Raw genomic sequence first — 26,915 nt, forward strand, 5'->3', positions numbered from 1 at the left:
TGTTGCTAAGGTCTGGTAGAACATCATTAATAATGACCTCATTAGGACACTATCCAAAAGGAAGTTTTATTTTATTCTTTAGAACTTCTTAAAGCGAAAGGTTCGTTAACCTTTCTGTGCCAACATAACTGGCAATGGGTTTCCAAGTGCTCCAATAAATTGTATTACAGACCAAGCCTGATTTCTCTCAAGAAGCCTAGGGACTCAGCAGCCTTCTCCTAAAAGAGAGAATGCTAGTGTTCCTTTCATAAGGCAGTCTTAAACAAGCACTTTAACAAGTCCCCATTTTGTTACATGTACTAGTGTTTAAAGCAAGAAAGGCTGAAAGTTGTTGTCAGCCCTAGGCCACAGAGATCACATGATGGTCTTCAGTTTGTTAACTATGTGAAAACAATGGTAGGTACAAATTAGGAAGGAATGTGCTCAGTAACCAGCTCCACACTTTTTAAACTTGCATTGGACTGTTTGCTCTAAGGCGGAGTCAGAGACCCTTCTACAGCCTCCATCACTTTCTGTGGAGTTCCAGAGAGGTGACGAACACTCCAGGCAGGTTCTCATCCTCCTTTACTGCAGCTGCTCTGCAGTTTCTCCTCCTGCTGTATAGCAGGGGAAGAAGGAACAGGCCAATTTTATTTCTGAACTGCAAAGGGCTCAGAATGGCTACCCAGTTCCATCTGATTTCAGCCTAGCTGAATTACCTAGTTGCTCCACTTCCATGCCTATGAAAGTCATATAAAAGGAGATGTAACAAAACAGGTTAACTGCAGCCCCAATCCATGGACACCAAGAGTGCTAAGATAAAGAAAATAAGGACACTTTTTGGAACTAAAACCAATGAAGACTGCTGCGTTAAGCATTGCAATTGACTCCTGATGATATGCTGATTTAAATAAATACGTAAATAAAAATTCTGTAATTAATCTAAAGGAAGGGCAGTGAGTTTCCTCCTACCAATACAACACAATTACCACAGTTACTGCAGGCATATATGGCAGCAGATAGCCCCCTACCTGCTATCATGAGTAGCTTCTCCAGATCCTTGATGAGGTGAATTTGGAAGACAGCACCCACTCCTGGGATGTGCGTTAAGGAATTCTTTAATACATTCAGGGCATAGAGACCTTCCTCTGCACCCACAAGTACTACCTGCAGTGACAATAAGGAAAAGAGAAAAATAGCACATGTGGTAAACAAGGAATGTTCCAAGAGCAAGCTTGAGTAATTTCATTTACCAATGAAGAAGAAAAAAACAAACCAATAACCAAGTATACAATTACACACACAGATGTTAAGATACAATTTTCATGAAAGAACAATAAAATATTCAGTAAGGTTCAACTGACCATTGTCATTACCTGGTCACTAAAGGGCATTGTGCAATTTATATCCAAACGGTCTTCACCTTCGAGCTTCAGCAGGGAGTTTCCAAGCAATTTCTGCAAGTGACAGAAAGAATTTTTTTTTTGTTGAGTTCATCTTGATCTCTTTCTCTACTAGTATTTTAACAATGTAAAGTCATCATTTCAGATGGGAGAAAAGTTTAGCACAGATTTCCTTTTCTGAGAATTCTCCCTTTATCAGAAAATAAAGAGTAATCAGTACAACAATGTTAAAAAAAGGCTATCCAGAGACAAAACAACTCAATTTAACCTCTTATTCCTATCAGAAATAAAACTAAAAGTAAAAAACAAACACACACTTCCCCCCCAAGAAACAAAAGGAAATCCCATCTCCCTAAGAAGGAGCTTTTTGTTTTTTTTTTTTTATTTCAAGGTTGGCTCATTCCATGTGGTACATTGGAGGATTAGATTTAAACCACATCCTAACTGCTGTTTCTTCCTTCCGTTTGCTGGAATTAGAGATCGTTTTGGGGTCCTCTTACTATATGCCCCAAGTCTAATGAAGGCTATTGTAATACAAAGCTTCACAAGGAACTAATTCCTGTTACTCATACTGTCCATCTCAAGGCAGAAATAACTTACCTTCAGTTAAACCTCAGTGTGTCAAATACCAAAAAAAAAAAAAATTTTTCAAACACTCTGCTCCCTCCCAGAATATTTTATTATTAAAAGAAACTTTTATACTCACAGCATCAGCCTCAGCCTTTTCTCTGGAAACTCTCCCACCTGCCACTATTGATTCCAGTGCTGTGACCCAGCGCTGTTTGTCAGGGAAGCTGGGTGCTAACAGGTAGAGTGTTCTACCAGGCCAGCAAGTGGTGTGTGGATGAGACTCCAATTTTAGGATATATGGCACATCTGAGATGTTGTATAGATAGAATAAGACTTAGATTAGTTTTCATAATATTGTCAGTGGACTTATATCAACACCTTTCAGCGTCATTGGAGAGAAGTTGTATTTAGCAGGATGTGTTACCATGACAATTTATAGATAGGTTTCTCCTTTACAGGTCCTGCATAGGCTAGCCACTTAAAGCTATGTATTAGATAGAGGTATGCAAACCATATGTACAAGGCTGTCTCTAATAAATAAGCATCATTTCTTGTCTTTTATTCAAAAAAGAAACATTATGGGAAAGAAGTACAAAACCAGCCACTCAACTAAAGTTTTACCTGTACTGTTCAAGAAAAATCTGTAAAAATTGCTTGTGGAAACCTTTGTTTTTAACAGTCTGTATCCTTTAATGTTGAAGTCAAGACATACATAATCTTTTCATCAGTTCTATTGAATACATACAAATCAGAACATTAACATTTTTTAATAATGAGACTGTATATACACCCCACAGTGTTTCTAAGTTAGTAAATTTCTGGTTAGAGTACAATGGTGGCATGAATTACAAAATTTCACACTTCATAGCGAGCACTGAGCAAAGAAATTTGAAATAAACCAGGTATGCCTTCAAGTATGTTACAAAATACTAATATTTACTTCCATTTGGCTTGATGGTTATCTTATTCACAGCTCAAGTACCATGACAGAAGCAACTGCCTGTGTATCTAGATGACTGACCTATTCACCTAATTCAGAGAGAGGTAACCTCATAATTACATGGTTACAAAATGGAAGTTAAAGCGAGAAAAATCTGTTCAGCCAGACAGAATGCCAACTGATGTCAAGCCAGATGAAATCCATTTGACCTCACGTACATAGATTCTCACCTGTCTTTGCTGTATTGGTAAGTTCAGTAGCTCCTACAGCTCCATGAACAGTTACATCACCATCAGGAAGGCAGAGCTCAAATTCTTCCAGAGGCCTCTGTCCAGCTGCAGATAGAATGGGGAAACGGACTAAGAAGAGCAGATAAGTAGTGAGAAAATATCTGTGACAGCAAAATGAAGCGCATACACCCTGGATATTTCCCAGCTGGACTGTAGTGACATACCAGCCAATAAAACCATTAAGGATCTAAAAAAAAATCAACTATGTTGCTTTATTACAAAGGATTAACTTAATTAGGCACAGCCACAGCAAACAATCATTAGGCCTCTCCAAACAGTATCTGAATATTGCAAGAAAAATTGTTCTTCCTGGAAATGATGTTACCTTCTCTTGCTTCTGCATCATAAATGAGCACTTTTGTTCCTTCCAGGACTATATACTTCCTGTCCCAGCCCTGCTGCCCACGTTTATTATTCCTGAAGAAAACAAGCACAAAACCACATTGGATTTTCTACCTGGATAATGAACAAAACAAACATGCAAATTGTAGGAAGAGATTTCAGTAATAGTAAGAAAATGTAATGGGCATGTACCAATTACCACCTCGAGCCAGGATAATATATAAAGCTTTTCCAAATGTTTCAGCACCTGATATGGCACCAAGATTCATGTTTATACCTTGGCACTTTCATCCACCCTTCAAGACGTAGACTGCTGCTTGGCTCCTTCAGCTGCAGACCGGGAGAATTCATTTTATCCCGGCAGAATGCTTCAGAGAAGTGTGTGGCATATTCTGCTGGCAGTCCACAAGTAGCTGGCAAGCAAGTTGAGCATTTTGGGTGACACATCACCTGGCATTCTGACAGAAGGACAGAGAAAAACTTATGTAAAATGACAAAAAAAGCACAGCACAGTTGCTTCAACTTTTAATACACAACCCCCAGCTTTTATAAGAATTTCCTTCTATTCTAAACCATCGGATGTTTTCTAATGTAGAATGTTTGCACCAAGAAGTTTCAAAATCTTCCTGCTCGGTTGTTTATTCAACTTTCACTGAAAATCTATTCTAGACAGCTGATCCTTTTTCATTCTACTGCAGTGTTACACTCTGTTCGCGCACACGCTCTGCTCTTACCAAGACATTTAGATGCTTGCCGTCCAAAGTGCACAGTATCCAGACATACCGCACATTTTGTTGCTCTCATATTTAGACCCACATTAAAACGATGTGGGATATTGTGATGCATTCGCTCTTTCAGGCGCCGACTGTACTCTGAAAGGGACAAAACCTATTATCAGGATGCAAACTGTAACAGGGATGAAAATTATAGTAAGTTTGGGCATTTTAAAGCCAAAGGAATTAAAAAGTGATTGAATATCCTTATCAAAGCCCCAGTGAATATAGACACTGTCTATTTTCCTTTGCAATCTGCAAATCTTAAACTACATTTCCACCTCAGTAACTACCTTATACAGGTGCACAGAGTGTGCCACTTGAGAACAGACTATAGAGCTGAAACTGCTACTGTTTGGTGTAGCAAGATTATGCCAATCAATCCAACTGAATTTCAAGTCTGTACTTAACTGCAATTCTTACAGTATGCTAGACTAATCACAGTTTTGCTTATAGCTAACAAACCGTTCAGCACCTATACTTTTGTAGTCAATACACAGCAGGCCCTTTCCATACAGCCTTCATACTAACCTTTGGTACCAGCATACCTTAAAGCATACCTAAAATCCCTGTTAGTGGATCTATTCTGTATTTTTGATCGTTAAGGAACAATGTTAATCCTTCAAGGCATGCTCTTTTACCAAATAACATGATTCTATTTCCTGACCATGATCTGCCACTGAAGACATCTTCCTATGTTGATGCTATCCATCCTTACAGCACCCTGTGGCTCCCCAGTATCTGTAATGGTGGGACCTATTTGTGCTTTTGGCTTTTCCATTTTCTTCTAAAGACTGGAGGTTGTAGCTCAGAGTCTCTAGGTTTGACACTCATTCTTGAATACCAGTTAGTTAAGAATAAAAGAGCAGAGCCCTTAATCCCTTTCTTTTTCTGATGACCCTCACCCCTCCATTCTCAGTAATATGGTAGGGTCTCCCATTCTTCTAGTTAATAGGGTATCAATATCTTTGACCTGGTAACTCCCATTTATGCCTAACCCAAGTCTTCTATTACCAAAAATCTTGATAGAATCTTTCTGCTCTGCACTATTAAATTTGTATGCAGCTTAGATAAGTAAAAACCCTTAATTGCTAAGGAAACAGCCATAAATCCTCTTGATCAATGCACAGAATAGTACAGAAAACATACTCCTTTGAAAACCAGAAGTTCACCTAGGACCTACCCTCTGGCGTGGAAGATTCCTTCCTGCGACTGGAGGGTGGAGCTAGCAGACTGATCGGAGTAGGCTGATGCTCTGGTGAGCGGACTATGGCAGACATGATGATCTGCTGCCTGGCTGTGGCTGGAGTGGATGGATGAGGGTGGTCTGATATTTTCCGATGAGCAGCTACAGATGAGATAAATATCACTCATCAACATAACCAATATGAAGCACTAGTTCACAGCAGTGGTTCTGTGCAACCATTCAAAGGTTACAACCGGCAGAAAAAACGTGTAGCCTTACTGCATCTTCACAGCAGTAGATAAGATTTAAACAACACATTACTGCTCTAGTGGCATACAATTAAAGGCATGTTTTCAGACCAAAAATGTGCGTCTCCTCCAGATTCACCTTTTCTGCTAACTCCTACCTTCTTCACGAGCAGATCTGAGCTCAATGCGTGTTTTCTGTAGAGCCTCCTCCAGCTCAGCAGAACGAGCTTTCTCCTTCTCCAGTGCCACTTTCAGCTCATTGTATTGCAGGGGAACCTGTGTGGGTAAAGAAGGGTCCTCTTTCCGCCGACTAAACAGGCCCTAGCAACAGAAACACACAGACAACTCCTAACTCCTAGTAAGAGATGGCTTAAACTAGGCAAAGTGAAACTAGCTAGTGGCAGTCCGGCCAGAGGGCCTAATGGTAATTCTGATATAAGTAAGGATGGATTTTTATCTCATACCGGCACTGGAGAAAAAGTGTTGCGATATGGATTAATTTAAAGAGGGACAAACATTACCTGTTAGTACTCACACCTTGAGTTTCCGAAAGCATCTAAACAGAGGATCTCAAAATATGTGGTTAAAATTAATTTAAATTCAAAATGACAGAACTGCTTCTGACACAGATGTGACAAGCCACATCACCTGACTAATCAATCCTATGCTACAAGACAACCACTCTAGATACAAAATATGTTCATACACACATACATACTTACTGTTCTAAAAAAGAAAAAAGCATGATAAAATTAAATTAAAACTCTGTATTCCTACAGCTTCACGGATGTGTAGCTACTGGGTTGTAACCTAAGTATCATGGGAATAACAAAATACCAGAAAGGCCATGTGAAAGACATTCTGCGTTGTAAAGCTTGTGCTCAGTGACTCGAATACTTAGATGAGGACACATTTGTGTTGCACAAAGAAATATAAAACAGAATATTTTGAATGCACAGCACATAACTAATCACAAAGCCATCATTTAACTCCATGCCTCAAACCTTTTTCACCCACCTTTTTCTTTTTCGCCGGTTGGTCCATCTTTGCCTGCAAGAAATCAATGAGTTTGGTTTGCTGAGAAATAGTGCCTTCCATTTTCACTTTTTCATGGGAATAGAGAACCTGTGAAATAAACAAATATGTAAGCAATTTCATCCTGCCAGTAGAAACAAACAGACAACTCAGTAGAACTGAGTTAAATATAGGGTAATAGGAAGTGTCACACAGAAACACTAAGCCACATCCCCAAACTCCGTATTAAATAGGAAGCATAGAGTCCTGCCCACTGTTTCCTCATCCTCACCTGAATGTTTTCCAGCTGATATTCCAGATCACTTCTTTCAGTCTTCAGAAGATCTGCTCGATCTAGAGCCTCCTGTAGTCCTTGAGTTAGGCGGAAGATGTGATTCTTTTGCAGATCCATTTGCTGCTGCAGCTTTGCCTGCTGTTAATAGGAAATCAAAGGCCAGTGTTTGTTTGTTTCTTAAAAAAGTTATTACATGTTAACATTCCTGGTAAATGAAGCATATTGCACAACTTAAAACTAAACTGACACTTTAAAAGCTAAAAAATTACAATATTCTAGGAGTTTTCCTTCCCTTCAAAGTGCATTATGACTGTTTCCATGTAGTGTATTGATATTAATTCATAGCAACAGAATTTCTTTCAACTACGTGTTCAAGCTAATTGCTTTTTAAGCATTTTAAAATTTTGTAATTATTAATTGTACTGCACACACATGAAGTAATTTGCATGCCATTTCTCAAGTCCTCTATGCAATCACCAAAAGCCATCTCAGTTGTTCCTAATAAAAAAGATCTTTCCTATAAACCAGGATTAACTCCTGTGTCTATTCGCATGAGATGATGAAATTTAAGTCCACATGTTTACATCTTTGTCTCCAAACAACAGAAAAGAGCACATGATACAACTACTCCTAAGTGGTTTCCTTAATGAGAAAACCCCTAAGTATGAAAACCACCAATGCTCAGATATTATTAAGAGCCAGAAATTTTTCACTGCAATTCATAATGGAATTATCTACCCTACAGTAACTTGTCAGTGCCCCAAGTACATCAACGGGCTCTAACTGCCCTGTGCAGCCTGCAACCACCTTTCCTCCAAAATCCTCCTCTACAAACTCTTCCCCCACTACCTAGGTTTTGGCCTGCATTCAACGTCTCTGTGATACTGTCCAGGTGTGTAACCTTGGATCAGACTTCTGTGAACCCAGCTGAATTATGAAAAAAAGAGCCATGAAAAGCCTCACCGGCCTCCACCCCCATGCACCCTCAGCACATTGGCTCCAGAGCTGTTTTTGAGCTATGGTCCTTGCCCTTGCTGTGTCAGAACTATAGTGTAGGAATGCTGTGCCTGGGCACGGACACTGCCTTGAGAGGTGACCTAGGATGTACCTTGTCACTACAGGCTTCTCCAATGATCACCAGGGCACCAGCTTAACCCAATTACTGTCACCAGAGCTGATCTGGTCTTCTTGTGCAGGTACTGTGGGACTGTGCCTACTGGCTGCAAAGTTCCTGCCCCTGCCCACCTTGCTGGCAGCTCTTGGCTCCCAGCTCACCTTTCCTTGTGCAGCTGTTCACCTTTACAACTCCCTGCTGTGGCCACCCATTTTGCAAAGATCTAAGTAAAAACAAAGCCCCTGTGTTCATTAATTCCCACAGTTGTATATGAGAATACCAGATACGTAGTAACTGCCATCCGCACAACTTTCTCCCTTCTTCCCCACACTGTGAAACCTTTTTTAGTTATAACTTGAATTTACAAGGTTACCTCTTCTAGAAGCCTCTGCTTGAGCTCCCTTTCTGTCTCAAGCTTCTGTTGTAAACTGCGTGCATTCATCTCCAACATAGCATGCTTCTTCTCCAGGTCATTGAGCTAGGCAGGTGGGATAGATGATCAGGACAAGGCTAATAAACAATGTTCCACAATCTTAAAATCCAACTTCACAAAGCATACACAAAAGAGAAATGGTACAACTACCCTTTACTTACTATAACGGCCTGCGGGGGGACAACAATTTGGTATGTCACTGCTCCAATTAAAAATGTGGACATCAAGTTATTGACAGAATGCATTGTATGCTCCTGGCACAGGCCGTTTTTACTTTCAGTCTTTCTCAAAATGGGCACAAGTACAGACTGGGAGACGAGTGACTGGAGAGCAGAAAGGGATCTGGGGGGGGGACTGGTTGCAGGAGGCTCAGTATGAGAGGACAAACTGCATTTTGGGGTGCATCAAACACAGCACAGCCAGCCAGGTGATTATCCCACTATACTTAGCATTGGTGTGGCCTCACCTGGAGGTACTGTGTGAAGTTTTGTGCTCCACAATAAAAATATATATGTGTGTATATATATATATAATTATTTTTAATTTATAAATATAAATAATATTATATATACACATGTATATATTAATACAAAAAAACTACTTGACTGCACCCAGAGGAGGGCAACAAAGCTAGTAAAAGGGCTGGAAGGCATGTCCTATGAGGAGAGCCTGAGGACACTTGGTTTGTCTAGTGTGGAGAAAAGTAGGCCAAGAAGCAACCTCATTGCTCTCTGCAACTTCCTGAGCAGGGGAAGAAGAGAGGGAGGTGCTCTTCTCCCTGCAAACCGACAACAGGATGTGCAGGAGTGGCACAAAGCTGTACCAGGGGAGATTCAGATTGCATATTAGAAAAAAAAAATCTTTACCATGTGGGTCATCGTGCACTGGAACAGGCTTCCGAGCAAGGTGGTTGATGTCCCATGCCTGCCAGTGGGCAAGAGGCATTTGGATAATGCCCTCAATGATACACTTTAACTTCGGGTTAGCCCTGAAGAGGTCAGGTAGTTGGACTGAATGATCTTTGTAGGTCCTTTCCAACTGAACTAATCGATTCAAAAATGAAATCCCAGGTCTTTGGCTTGAAAACAGAATTCTATCCTATTGACCTCCCATCTTTAATCTGCCTCAGCACCTTGAAAAAGCTGCTCAGGACCACATTTCTAGAACTAACATCTCTCTATTAAAGACAAGTATCTCAGCTAATAATAAAAGTCTTGGGCTGGAAGTTACTTACCTTATCAGAAAGGCTCTCAGCTTTGAGTTTTTGTTCCTTAAGTGCTTGCTGGAGGGCTAGAATCTCTGCCTTGTGTTCTTTGACAGCTAGTTCTACCACCTGGCGAGATTCAGTAATACGCTGATCTGCTCGCACTCTGCATTAAAATGGAAAACACTGTTACCTAACTCCTTTCTGGGTTTGACCTCTTCCTAGCATGCAGTAGCATCAATAACTTTCAGGGGTTTGCCTCAAATTCAAGATGTTGCTTTATAAAGCCTGTTTGTTGCGACACTTTTATTATATAACCCTGTTTCTGCCCCTGCTAGAAAAGCAGCCTGAAGACCCCACAGTAACAGTTTGGAGCAAGGACTAATTTTCTATATAACGAAGTAGAAGAAAAAGAAAATCAAGACTTTTATAAATTGCAATGATAAATACCATTCCCCTTGAATTGCTCACTTGTAAAGAAACAAAAGGAATAATATTACTGGTGAATGACTATTAACTAATATACCATTTTTAGAACTACCTCACAAGAATTTATATTTAGTTCCAACTCCCATATCCTATTCTAAAAATGCTTTGTAGAAGCTCATACAAGTTAATAAAAACGTGCAATAGAGAGAGAAAAGACCTGCTCTGTTTCTCAGTATCCAGCATCCTCTGCAACTCTCTGACACGACATTCAAACTGAGACTTCTCATCCCCTAGAACGTTTCTCCATGCTTCCCACTGACGCTCTTTCTCCAAGAGTTCATCATTCAGGGCCTCCAAGTCCATTACTTGCTCTTCCAGCATTGTACATGTTGTCTTCAAGGCCTCCATAGTCTAAAAATAAATCCTCCTATCAATTCTCACATCCCACATCAAGCATGCACTTTAAGCTTCAGCCTTACCATTTAACTTACAGTACATGCAAATTGGCAGCAAACATTAGCTGGTAAATCACAACCCATTTATTTCAAGGCTTCCATACATTCACTTGTGATTGCCTTTAATGTCAGTTCTATCACATTATGAAGATTTTGGAATTGCCAGGGTCACAAACTTAAAACAAATCATTCTAAGTTACAATACCTTCACAGCGCTAAGTATCTAAATAAAATTGCATAAAAACACAAAGAGAAATAACCAAACATTTCAATTCATTCAAGTACATGGGGAAGGAAGGCTTAAACGATAATTGGTCCAACCGTCCCTAGAGGCATATTCAGGCTTTCAGATTTAAAAGAATTTTTAGTGTTTCAGATAATCATCTAGCTCAATTGTGATCCACATTTATGTTACTTACTTGTTTCTGACTGGTAAGCTGCATCTCTCTCTCCGTGATCTCTCGACGGAGATGGTCAACTTCACTTCGCAACTGGACAACCTCATCGTTGGCCCCTGAGGCCTCATCAAGTTGTTTGGACAAGAAGAAATTCTGGTTGTTCAGTTCTGCATTGTCTTCACTGAGCTGGTTCAGCTGCTCTTCCAAATCTGTTATCACCTAGAAAGAAAAATAAATTAGATTATATGTCAGTGAGTACAGCTTTTAGAAAAAGTGTTCTCCTCTTGCAGAACCATTTATTGCCCAGCAAGCAGACACATACAACCTGCTTTCTTTTGCAGATTTACACGCAGGCTATATTATAATAGCAGATTTTATGCATGGGAGTGTACTTAGATTAGGAATAGCTTTGTTTCTTACACAAAATGCTGTGAATTATTTTTGATTGGGTTTAGAGTATAAATATGCTGCAATGCAACTTAAATGTGACAGTTCTTTCTCAAATACTAAAGTACTGTGTTGGGAGTCAGGAGTTCTGGTTGTATTCTCAGATCTGCTGCTGACTCAGTGTGCCTTTGCCAAAGTACCTCATCTTTTTTGCCTCAATTTCCCCTTAAGTGAAATGAGGCTAACGCTTCTCACAGAGACTTTTGAAGCATGATATTTAAGAAAACTGAGTAAGAGGTGCAATGAAGGCAGCATAGTCTGATGAATCGTCCTAGAAATGTTGTTTAGATTACTGTAAGTAGCACTATATATAGCCAGAAAAAGCAAAAAATGCAAGAAATATTTTATCCAAGCAACATCAGCATAGGATATATGAAGAAAGAAAAAAACATGGCAGCACAACAGACTAATAGAAAATCAGTGAAAAGCAAAACCTCAACAAGCACAATAGCCTTGCCTTTAATGAAGTACAACCATCCACTTGTTAAATAAGAATAGCATTAAACTATAATGCTTTAAACCACATTCCCCTTCAATTTAAAGACAAATACAAACAACAGTGGGCCCTTTATTACAGTCCCTTTTCATTTTTATGAATGAAAGGCCATAAACACTGGATGGATGAATACCTGTACCTCTGCCTAACTGAAAAGCAATGAAAGCAATGTCATCACAACAGAAGGGAAAGGATCCTCAGAATAATCTTGAAAACAGCTTAATAAATAGAATTTCAGAAACAATTAACATTCAACTATTAGAAATATGTTCAAGATGCATTTTTGCCTAGATGTCAAAGAAAAGTGAATAATATACTTCATTAAATGGGACAAACTAAAATCCCAGAACACAGTTGGCCACGCGTTCAAATTTAAATGTTCCAATTTCCTACACAAGCCAAGTACTTGAATATATAAAGCAGTAGAGCATAGCACATACATCTCTTCTCAGCTATCTGGAAAGATGACAACCATTTCTTTTTGAAGAATCTGTAACACGTATATTGGCTGCCTTTTACCATGCCTCTCCTAGATCTAAATTAACGCCATTTGATTTTTAAACTGTTGGCAGAAAAAGCCCAACTGCCATTACTCCCTGCTGGGTGAAGGGGAGATTCCCATGTGTTGGGTCAAATCAAAGTGATTCATAATCTAAAACACAACATTGCTGATGAAAATCTGATTGTGTGGTTGTTCCTTGAGCAGTCTTACTGTTCAAAATATGCATTTTATTCTGTATCATGTATCAAGTTTCTGAAGAACCCAGACTGTATCATAAGGATGTCTTAGTGTCATATTGCTGTAGGGATAAAAGCTTGCAAATATACTTAAACAAACAAAAAGGAGCAAAATGCTAGCTTTTCCAGTGTTTTACCAACCATTCTTACAAATAACAGTGTAGATTTCTACTATCTGCCAGATTAGATAATCCCTTTCTTTTTCTTCTACTTTTGTTTTTCTTTTATGTTTAATCACACCACATATCTTGGGAATTTCATGGAACCTGTTATACAGCTAAGGTTTCTTCCACTTTCATTGCAGAAACAAATGCAAGTACTTTCTATAAAGCATATTAAGCTATTTTTGAAACAGAAGAAAGTAGAGATAGGATGGAAACAAAATGAATAAGGTGGCATGCAGATCTAATACTTCAAACTACTTGACTCATATTTAAAATTAGCTGTATTTCAAGCCAGTTTTATCCCTTCAGGGCTGGAAGCTAAGCTCCCATTGACCTTTATTCTAGGTTCTAAGATTCTGACTTCTCTCTCTGGACATAACTAAAATTAAACCACCCGGTATTTCACTGTAACATTTAATCTAGTAGGATATTTCTGGAAAATTTCAGACAAAGAACTAAGCAATTAAGAAAGAAGGGTTCCAGAAGTAATAATGTGATCATCTCTCTTGAAGATTTTCCTAGCTGTTTATTTATCGAAAATTCCTAAATGGCTTGGCTTAAATTCCAAATATATTATAACCTATGTATCGTCATCTAGATAGATAGATTGTATTTATTTATTTTAAAGAGAGATAATTGGTTCTTTTCAGTATAATGTTCATTTTTTCATGGAGAAAGGGAAAATTTATTGACTAAATTTAAAAAGCCTATCTATTGATATATATAACCCGATAAGGTTACAGAATTTGTAAATACTGTAAAGTCTAAATGGTGACAGGTAATAGCGTCACAGGAAAATGGGGCAAGGTGTGATGTAAATGGCTGTCCTATGAACCAAGAAGGAAAAAAACAGATCAGGAAAACACATGTGATAGGAGATATCATCTTAGGCATACATACATACAAACTATACCAGAATACTGTAACTGAAAAGAGTCAATACTTTTAGGTATTTTTCTTTTTAGTTAAGGAAATCCCCAGGCAAAACAAACAAACAGACAAAAAACTGAGCTATGCTGGAATTAAATTTGTAAGTATATTAAAGGAAAGCCTACAAGGAAATACTATTATATCCACTGTTATATCCTTCTGAAACCCAAAATATATTTACAAAAGTCTTCAGATTTAAAGTTTATAAAACAACCAAACACTTGAAACTTGGAAAAGCACTTCTAGGCAGTGCAGGCAGCCTTATCTGTGGCACTGTATCACCTCTCACAAAGCCACTGAATTTTTCTCCTCAATCTATGTACATCTTCGTCACAGCAAATATAGAAGATTGTGATTATAATCTAACTGGACCATGCTAATCTTGACAGACCGTTCAATACATGCCACATCTAAGCACACAACTTATCTTTATGTTGGTATAGAAGATGGTATCTCATTCTTAAATATTATGGAGCATCCCAAGCATAACAACTCTTCAGCAAAGTGATTTTATTCAGCACAATTCCCTCCCCACTGCACGGTATCAGAGAAGTAGTGTTTCTATATTGTGAGATTGCACAGATTCATAGGTATTATACCTGGCCCAAAAAACTTCTCCAGGCAGAGATCACAAATTAAATTGTATAGCAGCCAGCAGTTCAGGACTGTGTTGATTAGGTTTGTGTATCAGACACAATGTACAAAATTTAATCCATACGCTCCATGTGTCAAAACCACAGGCAAATAATGAGGGAAAGAAAGAAAGGAAGCAGTTTTAGAATACTTCCAACTGCAGTTCGCAACCTTCTCCAAAACCTTATTCAGATCCTTCAGGAAGATGTTTCAGTTCTCAGATGCTACTGACAAATGTGCAGGAAAACATTAGGACACAGCAAGGTTAACTGCTTCAGAATGCCATCAGCAGTACGTTCTCTGGGGTTTAATTCAATCTTTAGTACAACATCAATTCATAACTTCTGAACTAATGCATAGTTTTACCCTATCCATTTCCACTCCCCCCACCATCACTGAGCTTTACTAGAAAGTTAGCTGTCAGAAGTAAAGAAGAAAAAAGAAAAAGCCATCTCTCACCCCTAAATTACCACAAGGAGAATGTGGAGCAGGCACCAGCTTCACTTCATCTTAACCTATTCACATTTGGACCTGAGACACCAAGCTGTTCTAGCTGAAAATTACCGAGCATCTTAATGACCACAGCCACAAATGCAGACTTGTATGCAGACAGGCTTGTGTGTCTTCCTGTATGATGGATATTTAATAATCACCTCCTAGCTTTCCTCCTCTTTCCATAATCAGAGAACTTCTGCAACTTGAAACATACCTTACACTGCGATAGATCTCAGTCTCCAAAAAATTATCACAGCTTAGCTTGAGGGACACTGATCATCAGTAGCTACAAAACAGGAGGACACCGCATGGTCTGCGTTCCCTTCGTCCCAACTCATTCTTAAAACATACACTCTCCTGTGCTCCTCAATCCTACTCCTTAGAAGATGAGCTGCCTCTTCCAACCGTGAGCCTTGTCCTCAAAGCACGATGATGTCGTCCATAAAGAAGGCCCCATTAACACCACATCAACACCCTAAAAGTCTCTGACTTTTTGTCAGACTACAAAAACTACAAAGCTCTATTTTTGCCTATAAGAAGCACCTGCCATAACATTTTCTGTGAAATGAAAATTAGGAACAACCCCTCCCAACCAACAGCCAATAACATAAATATACGTACGTGCGTGCATGTATGTGTGGATATTCTTGTTTGTTTGTTTGTTTTACACACTTAACTAAGCCATATAAAACTTTTTGCCTGGGTATTAGCCTTGTTACAGTGGGCAAAATCTCTTTACTCCAAGAGATAATTTAGCAAAGTATGTAACATGTCTGAATATAATTTTGGAAGTTCTCAAGAACATGTAAAGATTTTTTCCTGTATGCCAACTAATTGAGCCAATGTGGATCAGGAGCTCACACTGAAGTCAGAAGGACTTCATGCATGACTAAAGTGGTATGTGTGCCTAAGGGCTTGTTGTAGTTTTAATGCTCTACTATCCCGTCTCATAGACAAGTGCAGAACCAAGCATGGTAATGCTTATGATAGCAACACAAGACAACCACAAAGGAACCTCAGGGAGGGAAGATAAACCTTATTTTAATGGTGAAATGTTGAATAAATGGTAGTGCAGTATCCAATTAGTACTAAAAATGCCATTCTCCTTTCTAGAGTAAAAGCCTGTACCTGAAAAAAAAAAGAAGATTCAGGCAGTGGATTCCTGAAATAGCAATAGTATTTTATACTAAGCTGATTGTAAATACCTTATGAGATATCTTTTCTTCTATTTTTTTTTATAGACATTGCCACCTCCTTACTGAATGTTTTCCTCTTGAAAGAATTCTATTATTTAAATAATTTAGTATCATTTTTAACACCAAATGTGCAGATGATCCAACAACAAGCCATAATTAAAAGCCAGATGGAAACAACTGACAGAAAGGTAAATCTTCCTGTTTAAGAAAATGTATTTTATTTCCAGTGTTTTTGCTGATTGCCAGGGAAATAACTTGAATTTTAAAACTCAAATGGATCACATGGCTAATGTTTTTGATAGAACAATTCTTTAAAGGTAGGGAACTAGCCCCTCAACAGATTTTCTGGCTAAACTATCATTGTGAGAAGATTATGATAAAATATCACTCTTTGTGTGTGGCCATGTATATCTCTGTGTGTCTGTGTGTGTGTGTAGAGCAGGTGCTATAATTTGCAGGTTTTGTTGTAATTAATAGATACGTACTGTATCTTAATATTTTTTGCACAAGAAAGCAAAAGCTAGTATTTTTTTGACCCCAACAGTAAAAAAAAAAAAAAAAAAAAAAGATATCTTACAAGATGAAACAATGCAGAGCTATCAAAGCAATTAAATATGAATTCAGAAAGACGTAAGAAATTAAGACCAACAATATAGCAATGGTTTCTATGTACACATCCCAAAAGACAGCAAATTTAAAACTCAAAATAGGAGAACCTAAAAGAGTATTGACTTGGGTCAGACGTCTCAGCAAAAGAAATGACAGGAGAGCAATTTGGGTACAAGGAAAGCAGATGCATGTTTGAGGTGTGAGCCTTCTCTATAACTGGAAGCTTTGTAAAGCTAGAGTACAGAAGTAGAGGAAGTATTTTTATCTATCTTTTGCACACTAAGAAAAATATCAAAGTAATGCAGTCTTTCAATAATGTACTTTTTCCCTCTCTAATCTTATTTTCATTTTTTCTTACGCTGTCTTGGGTTACTTAATAAGATTAAATAAAAATTAATTCCATACCAGAATTCTGTACCAAAAACTAATTCCATACCATACTAAGTTTGCCAGAATAGCTCAAGGAGTTTGTTTCACCTCAAAATGGATGTATTTTCAAAACTTGCTAAAAGAATAAGCCTACTCATTTCTATGCTGCATAAGGAGCAGCATATTACAATTATTCTCTTGAAGTGCTATTTTAAAATGAGTATATATTCTAACCACCTTCAATTAGAATCAAATGGTCACCAAGAAGTGAAACCTGCATCATATCGGTCACTATTCAATTAAAATGAGGTTGAAATATCTGGTGAAGGCACCATAATAACGTTACCTGATCCCTCACTGTCATTAGAAGATTGTCCTATCATTTATCTCAATGGCCCACAGTAAAGAGGATGGACAGCTAGAACTACTTATAAAACAGAATGTTTCTGTCCATGGTCAATTAAATTATACATACATTCTCCCAGGCTGGAAAGAGAATGTATGATGAGCATGCATTATTCATGTAGGAACTATTTCATTAATTTCTTATTGATGAAGATGTTTTCTGATGCCTGATGCCACTTATCAGGACATCAATGCACAACACTTAAAAATCTTTTCATGCAGAACATTCAAAGCTCTCGGCAATCCTGTGGGTCACTCCTCACTGCTGGAGATTGCTCGCCACACTTATGGAGCCAAAATCCTACAGTAGTGAGATAATGAGTTACAACCTCTGAAAAACAGCCTACCACGCAGTGAAAAGAAGCTACAGATTTTCCACACAACTGGTTTTTGCCTGCATGGAGATCACATAAGTATTTTCATAGAAAGCTGTCATTCTTTACAAAGGCCAAGACAGAACAAAAGAACAGAAAAAATAGCTCTGGATGTAGGATACACGACAACACATATGGAACCAAAATATCAACTTGAGCAAGCGAAGAAGACTACAAAAAAACAAAGTTTCTTTTGCAGACTTTCTTTTAGATGGAGGTTAATACATTTTGGTAAACTCTACTTCCTCATTCCTTTAATAGAATATAGTGATATTCTATTAACAGAAGAGAAGTTAAGCACTGCTTAGTGCTGAAGAGTAACTGAGGGAAACAGAATAACTCTCAAAAGATATTTTTGAAAGATGAAAACTTATCTGTTAGATACTTATTTAGTCCTTTATTTAGTCCTACAGCACAAAAAAATAGGTTTGAGGAAATTACTGGAAGCAGGGAAACAATTGAGATAAAAAAACAGCAGTTAAGCTTTGCTTACAGGGTGGTGTAAGGAGAAAAAGCCTAAGGAGAACAGCAACCAGTGCTGATCCAGGGGATTCCACACTTCCGCAGTTCATGTCATTGGAAGTCAGATGTTCTCATCAAGCATCATAAGCAAGTTTGAAGATAGTGGTAATTTGCAAGAATACCTACTAATACACAAAGCCTAGGACACCTCTCCTGGACTGATGAAATGAATACAAAAACACATCAAAAGATCTCAAGCAATATAAGGTGCAAATTAAGATCCTAGAGTCCTTTCTGCTCTTTGACCAGATGACCACATGTTATTGCATCATCTGGAACCACAAGTTTTCTTGTCTCTTCAAACAGGCTTGAAATCCTCCTTAAAACCCAGAGTAGCATAAATGTTCTCCCATTCGCTCTGGCCTAGATCTACAATGCAGCTCAGGATTTGGACAGGTAGATCTTTCCTTCTCCTTGAGAGTAGAAAAAATCTTTACCTACAATCGCTTTTGCAGCTGCTACACCATTCTTATTAGCTGCACTGCAATGAGATATTTTAATTTTCTTTCTTCTCCAAAAAGAAGAATAGTATCAATTTCATAATCCAAATAAAACCTCACAAGTGAGGTTTACCTAAAGCCTAAAAGGAATCAAATCCAATCACTCTATCTCCTACTAACACCTTGAAGACAGGAGTCCACATTAGTAACTAATGTCATCAAGGAGTAAATCAGTAAATTGTTTAGTTCCTTATCCTTAATTTCAAAATAATTCAATGATCTGTATTTAATACTCACTGTGCAGCTATTACGAAGGGCTTCAAATTTACGCTGGATTTCATCTCTATGTGCCTAAAGGAGGTAAGAAGTTAATCATCAATTTTTCATACATTAGAATTAGAATCCAACAGCTGTTGCTAAACAAACTGCAGAACAATCTACCAGCAAGCAAAGTTTGGAAGGCAGATGCTGCACACTATGAAAGCACTCTGTAGTGGCAAAGAACTGATTAGTAAAAGTCACATCCTACTTAATCAAATGCTCCTAATTCTGAACTACTTTAGGAAAATGTACAAACTCAAGAACTGAATTATATAAAAAGTTCCATCATAAATGGTCACCTGATGATATATAGATTCCATGTTAAGTTTGTACATTCATGAGTCGCTTTTACTTCCATACCCAGATTAGTGTTTTGTATAAAATAAATACTGCATACAATTTAACGCTTGCAAAGAAAAACTAGAATGAAGCATTATGCAAGCTATCCCAAACAGCTCTGCCAATCTACCTGAATCCTACCATAAAGTACATTTAATCGTAAACCTCTCTAAGCAGCAGTGGTGAAACACAATAATCAATTCTTTGGAACACAGCATCCAAAGCACTGAAAAGGGAAAATGCTTATTTTAAAGAAAGCAGTATTGCATGCACCATTTTACCTCCTCATTTACAAGCAAAGCATGACAAAGCAAAAGTTCTTGTTTCAGCCTCATGGCCCCTTTCAAAATTCATTTGGACTAACAAAGTGATTTAACAAGTGTATAATGTCATATGCTATCTGAAACCTTAACAAATGAAAGGTCAGTGCACTAGCCCTAGTGCACCAGCTACCTTTCTTTATTCAGAACATTTTTGTTAGAGCCAAGAGACTAAACAGGACAAACTCTTTAGCAGAAATCAAATATGAGAGCTAAAAGATTATCTTACCACAATGTGAAAAATAAAAAAAAGTATATACAAAAAATTCCGTATCAGAAATTCTCCAAGCCCACTGAACTGGACTATCTTACAACAGCTGGTCCAAAAGCACTACCATTTTGCCAAATTAACAGAAGCAGTAACTGAGTGAACACAGGTCATATACATTCATCTGTTTCACTGGTGGCATCGGGTAAAGATATCAAGCACATCATCATCCTGTTAGCAGTGATAGTAGCAGTTATGCAAAGCTTTCAGCTGGGAGGAAGACGACCTCAATTTCGAGCAGAAAGAAACCGATGCCAGCCATGTTCTGTTCAGTTTCTCTTACGGCCTGGTATTGCTGCCGTACTTTCCCAGCACGTACCTGCTTAAGCACAGCTCTGCATAATACCCCCGTTCACCCACCGAAAGCATCAATCTAATAGAAGCACTATCTCAGCAAAGCCTACTATCCCTTCTAAAAAACAGCAATGGCAGAAATATCCAGAATAATAGTTCTTTTATCAAATATCACTGGAGCAAGAGAATGCAAGTTTTCAACACTTCAAAATAACTGGATTCGGAGGTCATTGAAGACTGCTTCTTCAATGAGGGTTAGCTGTCAGCCGAAGTAGCAGGTCATACACTTCTCTCCTCTCTCTCCCCCCACTGCCCTGGGAATCCTTTCTGAAGAAAATATTTCTTAGAATCAAGCACTGTGAAAGCATCTTTTTGTATTCAAGAGACAGCAACCAGCAGCATATAATTTAGAATTTTGTTTCCTGAGAGGGAAAGAGGGGGGAAGGAAGGAATTTCTTTTATCCTTTATATCATTCACACACCTCACCGGAGACTGCAGGATACAGGTGACAATTTTTAATGAAATAAAATTAGGGTGGAATAAAATTAGGGTGTTGTTACCATTATTTTCATAGAATCTTTTTTTTTCTCCAAAGCAAGTATAAAGGTTAACTCATAGAAACAAATCATCAAATCATTTATAATTATCAAGTACCTTCAAACTTGTGATAAATATTTAAATAAGTAAATAAGAGAGCAGAACTCTGTCAATAACAACGTCATATGCAACTTTCACCTCATCGCAAAGCAATAACGCACTTGCAAAGATTCGAGCAGTTTTGGCACCAATCAACCACTACTAGGAAGCATACATATGATTAAAGATAATAAGAGAAAAATTGACATTTTAACCATTCCTGCCCCTATTAACACAAGGCATAATTCATGTCTTATTCTGAAAATTAAAAAATTATATAGTAAAAATCGATATTTAACCTCATTATGAAATTCTAATCGAGTGCCAATTTCAGGGCTCACCGTGAGAGCTTGAATCTCTTCCTCTGCCTCAGCTGTAGTCTCCTCTAGTTCAGTTTTGGCTTCACGGAGCTGATTCTCCAGGGCTGTCCGTGCAGCCTGCAGCCCAGTAATTTGAGATTCCCGCTCCTGGAGTGTCAGCTGCAATTCTGTCAACTGCCTTTTGAGTTCCAGCTTTTGTTCTTCATGCTCTAGACCAACCTGAAGAATGCAACAGCAGCATCCAGATATAAGTTACTAACAAAGAAAATACAGGCAATGTAATCTCATTTCAAACCTCACTTTAGGATGACATTGCCATTTCTATCCTAAAATCACATCTTCACAGATTGCTTAAGTGACTGAGAAGTTAAGGATGCAGCATTGCCTACAGACTAATAAAAGTGACTGGTTTGCTTAGAAAAAGATCAAAAACAATATGGCATTTTGAAATGAAAATATGGGCACAAGAATAGTTCCAGCTGTGACTCAAATATCACATATCAAATGTTGATATAAAAAGCAGAAAAGCTGAAGTGGTTTGTGATGACCTTTCTTCACTGAAGTTATTTTATTTAAGAATCTTTAGGCATAAACATCAATACTAATCTTTATGTGCACGCAGACATTTAGATTCTTTTTGAAGAAACCAACCAAATCCCCTTGCTCTGGGTTAACTCGAATGGCTTCTATTCAAGGCTTTCTTGAGGCATCCTCAGTGATAAACATGTCATTTCCAGAAATGGATAAGAAATGAACAAGCAGCAGAACAGATCTCAGTGCTCAAAATCAATTCCAAACCTTAATACCTTCTTCAGGCTGTTTGCTATACCTTGTGAATCTGTCTGTTGTGCTGCAGATGCAAGACAAGCCTGCTAGAAATCTTACAGTGGTCCCAACCAACTTTCAGCCAAACAAGGACACGTGTTAGTCATCCAACCCTCTTAGCTAAAGGCAAAATTTCAGTCCTAGCTGAAAATTAGTGGAGTGAGACTGGAGAAGGTAAAAGGAAGACCTGAAGAAGATCCAAACTAGTTGATACAAAACTAAAGAACTAAAAATGAAGCACAGCTCACAGATTTAAAAAAAGAATGCATATTTTCATATTACTGTTAGTTTTCTTGAAAACGTTTGCAAAATGTGCATGAAGCAATATGTCTCCTGTGTTCTTATAGCACTTCTGTTGTGCTGTTTGCTTTCTATTCTGTAGACTCTTTAAGTCTATAGTAAAGCTGGTCACTGCACATAGCTAAGCTTTTATTCTCTACCCCATTACCATTCTAGCTAGAAAACAGTATAAGGATATTGTACCAAAAAAAAAAAAAAAAGACACTGAGAAAGCAAGATGATCTAAAAGCTTAATACTTACTCTAACGAGCAATCTTTTTAATTTTGTTTTTATTATTTTTTCATTTAAAAAAATAATAACCTCGGGGGGGGACATACTGCTAAACTGTAATAAATAGTGACATCTTAAAACACCATTATTAAGACACATAGAACTAGGACAGCTTATTTCTAGTTGTTACTATAATAGCCCAAATGGGTTACATTAAAGCAAATAGGATACATTGGGAGGGATTAAACCCAAGCCTTCACCTCTCGTAGCCTAGTCTCTAACTCCAGAAGGCGGTTCTTGTCAGTGTGATCTTGGTGACTCATCTTCTCCAATTGTTCCTCTAATTTTCGATTCTGGGCCTCTAACTTTCCAGCTTGTGTTTCCAAGTAGAACTTCTGTTGCCTGAGCTCTGAAATCATCTCCTCCTGGGCTTTCCTGACAGGAGAAAAACACAAGTGACAAACATGAAATGTTCTTAAAATATGTCTTTTCACTGGAGTGAAGTAGGGAAGAACACACCACAAGCTCCCTATTAAGTAGAACAGTTAAGTAAATAGCCTAAATTCTACACCCTAGTATGAAAGTAAGTCAACTCTGTTACCATCTGCAAAACATCCACATACTACTGCATTCATTGACATATGCCCAGAGCACTAATATTTCATATTTGCAAGTTGCACAGAAAAATAAATTCTACATGTGGTTGTCTACAACAGTATTTAAGTTGTACTTAATTGCTTTCATTTCACCAACTCCTTCTTATGTATTTTCCTATGCAGGAAAAATAAATGATGAGAATAGTTGTTTTCACATTATATATTTCCATGAGATAAGAGAAATCCTATGGTTTACTCTTTTTTTGGTGGGGTGTTTAGTTTGTTTGTTCTTTAAAGCTCTAATGGACCCAGAACAAGTATTAAACTTGACCTACATTGAAGCAAAGCTTTGTTGTCTCTGATCAAAGTCTCCATCTATAAAGTGAATGAAAATAATTACTTGTGTGCATAAGGATTTTGAGAGCTGGCAATGTCTGCTAAAAGCAGCAATTAGAATTTGAAATGCATATCCTCATGCATGACAAACAAACAAACAAAACCCACCCCTATGATATTTACAACTCCTGGAATCATTTTATTATGCATTGGAAAATTCTGCCTCAGGGTGCTTTCTATTTAGAAATCTCACAAAGCTTTACATATATTAATGAATTAATATTTTAAGAAGTTCACTGTGAGATAAACTGTTATTAATCCAATTCCAGAGAAATTATGTGGGTTGCCCAAGATCAAATAGGAAGACTTAACAAAACTAAAAATGGAACTTGTCTTCTGACTCACATTTTTGTGCTTTGAACACAAAACACTAGTCACTTTTTTTTCCCCCCGTTTTCTTTCTCTTTTTTTTCTTTTTATTTATCTCTACAGCCTATTGGCAGCAAGAGCTGTCAATAATCTGTTATTTTGCTTTCTACTGTTTCCTGGGCTGCCTGCTCAGGTACTCAGATACTGGGAGAACAAAAGCTAGCCAAGTTCCGCAGGCTTTTGAAGGGTTTAATCACCAGTTCATCTCTTCAAACATGCTCAGATTAGTTGTAGCTTTTGTAGATTCAAAATGAAGTCCAACAGATTTATACATATTCACCACCACAATTCATAAAATAAGCAGAAACTCACTAGCTATCTGCATATATAAATATGGGAATAATAAAGCCTTTTTTTCTTAAAATGCTGTTGATTCCGTAGTATCACCTACCAATCCTGCAAAATTAAGTTGACAATATTTCTTACAATAAACTATTCAAAGGCATATTTTAAAGCATTATTTTTTTTCTTGTTTTATATTCATCTCAAGGAAAGTGTCCTGCTATCAGACGATGCATCTCCTCAGCTGAGTTCTTATTACACTCAGTTCAGCAGCAATGACGACTCTGCATATGCTTCCCAGGTACATGTTGAGACACTGCTTGTGTTTTATTTCAGGATGAAGCTAAGTTATGGCTTTTGCCACCTCAACAGATTTCCTGGGTGATTAACTAGAAGTCATCTGGAGCATAAAGCAACTCAGTTAATTTTTTCAGTTACTTCTGTGGATATTTTTGGCTGTTCAAGCCAGAATAACTTGCCAGATATTTGAAATATAACAAAAATTGGAGCTACTACAAATCTGGAGGTATAATCAGGCCTGAAAAGATCAAAAACAAAACAACTCTGCGCCAAAATTCAATCTTGCTTGATTCTATTCAATATTATAAGTGAATCCGTCCAAGAGCTGCCCACAGAGATACTGCCTAACAGTGCATCCAGCAGTTGATGGACACTGAAAACATCTATGCAGACAGCCAAACGTGATGAATCTCTTAACTCAGTAAGAGCATATAATACTTTGGCCCTATCTCGCAAGGCATATCAAACGATCTGTGCTTTGTCCTGTACTTGAAGTAGAATGTCTACATCATTTAGGAAGGAAAAGCATTTTAAAGACAATAAAGAAACTAAACTAAAACAAAAAGCATAACGAAGTTCAAATAGACAGGAAGGTCTGACACAAAAGAGAAAAGGTCCAAGATTTCCTCAGTGTTAATAAATAAGAAAAATTCACCACAAGAAAAATTGCTGATGACACAGCAACACAAGATGACATTAGAGCTTGTCCAGTAGTATCCCCTAAAACACTGAACTATTACACTGGTCATTGAGGAGAACTAAAGAGAGGCTCAACTTGAGAGAACAACAAATATATTCAAGTACTAGCTGAGTTATGTAGAAAAAATGAATTGAAACATCATTCTGAAGTTGAAGCTGAGATCTCCTGCTCCACGTTATTTCTGCCCACTCCAGTAAAAAAGATCTCACTCTTCCAAACAGCAATTCAAAAACATACAGGAAAACTCTTGGCTTAAAATCTAGTTTTCATTTTGTCTTCTCAGCCATTGGGTGGGACAGAGTATTTACTATGTTTACAATGAAGGTATGTAATGTTTTCTACAGTGAGTAACTTCCACAGGAACTGAGGAAAATATAAATATATTAACAATATGCATGTTAAAAAAGGAATATATGCTTCTATAGAGATTAGATATTTTATGTATTGGTATTCATTTAATGTTTGGTAAACCTGCATAAAGCACCAACCTCAAGAAAGGCTCCAAAGTAGACATTGTAATACAAATCAGTTTTGCTTGTCACGTTTCATAAACACAAAATAAGCAGAGACACAAAACTATTTGAAGAACAAGCACATTTTCTGCATTACAGGAAAACAAGCAGGGAAGCACAACAAGCCTGTAACAAAGAATCACTTTAACGTTTTGAGAACAGATCTCACTGAGAAATGTTCAGTAGTGACCAATATGACAGCAGTTGCTGTACTTACATGTTCCTCTGGGTAAAAAGGCTGCTATTTGCTGCCAGTTTATTGGCCTCAGACAATTCCACTATTCTTTGCTCCAGTGACCTAATCTTTGAATCCATTGCATTGATCATCTGAAACAGAGCAACGTGCCTTTGAGACTGCACAACGAAAGTAATTTTAAAAGCAATGTTTAAAAACAAACAAACAAACAAGTCTCAGAATTTCCAGAAACAAAAATAGAAGAATATTGATCAAATGACCAAGAAAAATACTATCACAGATACAATTACTGGAGCCGTTTGCTGCTGCTTTCCACTGCTTAAATATTAGGGGAAAACAACCATTATTTTGTCAGTGCACAAAATGAGTGGTATACAGCAACTTATGCAGCCACTTTCAGAAAATATTCTTGAAGATTCCTTGTAATAAAATCACCATCTTTTAAAATAGGTTTTAATCAGTACATTTCCTTCGAGACAGGAGCAATGAGAAACCTCTAACAAGATTATCTTGCTTAGAAATCACAGCCTCAAAAAGCTACTCTTCAAACACTTTGATTTCCAATTCAACTACACATACCGCCTTCTGTTCAGCCAGGACTTTACATTTCTCACGTGCTTCTTCTTCATGTCTTCTGAGCATATTCTCAAGTGCTTCCTTATCAGCAAGATCTTTCTTCATCTGATTTTCCAAAACCTAAATGAAGATATTTCTTTTGTCTAAATTATATCCGTTTCACTGGGCAGAGGGCAAGCAGAGAGAAAATCATCAAGAAAGACAGAATTTTTAAGGAATTCATCACATCTCAAGCAACAGTAGACCCAGGATGCAATGGCAT

At 37.7% G+C, this 26,915-nt stretch overlaps 1 protein-coding gene across 13 annotated transcripts in view; it reads right to left on the reverse strand.

Annotated features, from left to right (window-relative positions):
• The window catches only part of CIT (citron rho-interacting serine/threonine kinase), a 74,165-nt gene that overhangs the window by 10,675 nt on the left and 36,575 nt on the right, over positions 1–26,915 (reverse strand). For 5 of the 13 annotated variants that reach the window (XM_035340976.1, XM_035340975.1, XM_035340980.1 and 2 more), the window contains 20 exons: positions 26,657–26,773; positions 26,099–26,208; positions 22,987–23,161; positions 21,412–21,609; positions 19,189–19,242; positions 11,095–11,292; positions 10,438–10,631; positions 9,822–9,957; positions 8,528–8,632; positions 7,038–7,178; positions 6,749–6,856; positions 5,890–6,052; positions 5,481–5,645; positions 4,259–4,396; positions 3,802–3,982; positions 3,508–3,599; positions 3,123–3,227; positions 2,089–2,258; positions 1,344–1,436; positions 1,011–1,146 (listed from right to left, as the gene is read on the reverse strand). In XM_035340976.1, the coding sequence (XP_035196867.1) occupies positions 1,011–1,146; positions 1,344–1,436; positions 2,089–2,258; positions 3,123–3,227; positions 3,508–3,599; positions 3,802–3,982; positions 4,259–4,396; positions 5,481–5,645; positions 5,890–6,052; positions 6,749–6,856; positions 7,038–7,178; positions 8,528–8,632; positions 9,822–9,957; positions 10,438–10,631; positions 11,095–11,292; positions 19,189–19,242; positions 21,412–21,609; positions 22,987–23,161; positions 26,099–26,208; positions 26,657–26,773 (2,779 nt within the window). The remainder of the gene's footprint in view (positions 1–1,010; positions 1,147–1,343; positions 1,437–2,088; positions 2,259–3,122; positions 3,228–3,507; positions 3,600–3,801; positions 3,983–4,258; positions 4,397–5,480; positions 5,646–5,889; positions 6,053–6,748; positions 6,857–7,037; positions 7,179–8,527; positions 8,633–9,821; positions 9,958–10,437; positions 10,632–11,094; positions 11,293–19,188; positions 19,243–21,411; positions 21,610–22,986; positions 23,162–26,098; positions 26,209–26,656; positions 26,774–26,915) is intronic. The other 8 variants (XM_035340989.1, XM_035340982.1, XM_035340977.1 and 5 more) reach the window with 4 other exon arrangements.

The sequence above is a fragment of the Oxyura jamaicensis genome, chromosome 15, assembly GCF_011077185.1.
Source record: "Oxyura jamaicensis isolate SHBP4307 breed ruddy duck chromosome 15, BPBGC_Ojam_1.0, whole genome shotgun sequence".
Lineage (NCBI taxonomy): Eukaryota > Metazoa > Chordata > Aves > Anseriformes > Anatidae > Oxyura > Oxyura jamaicensis.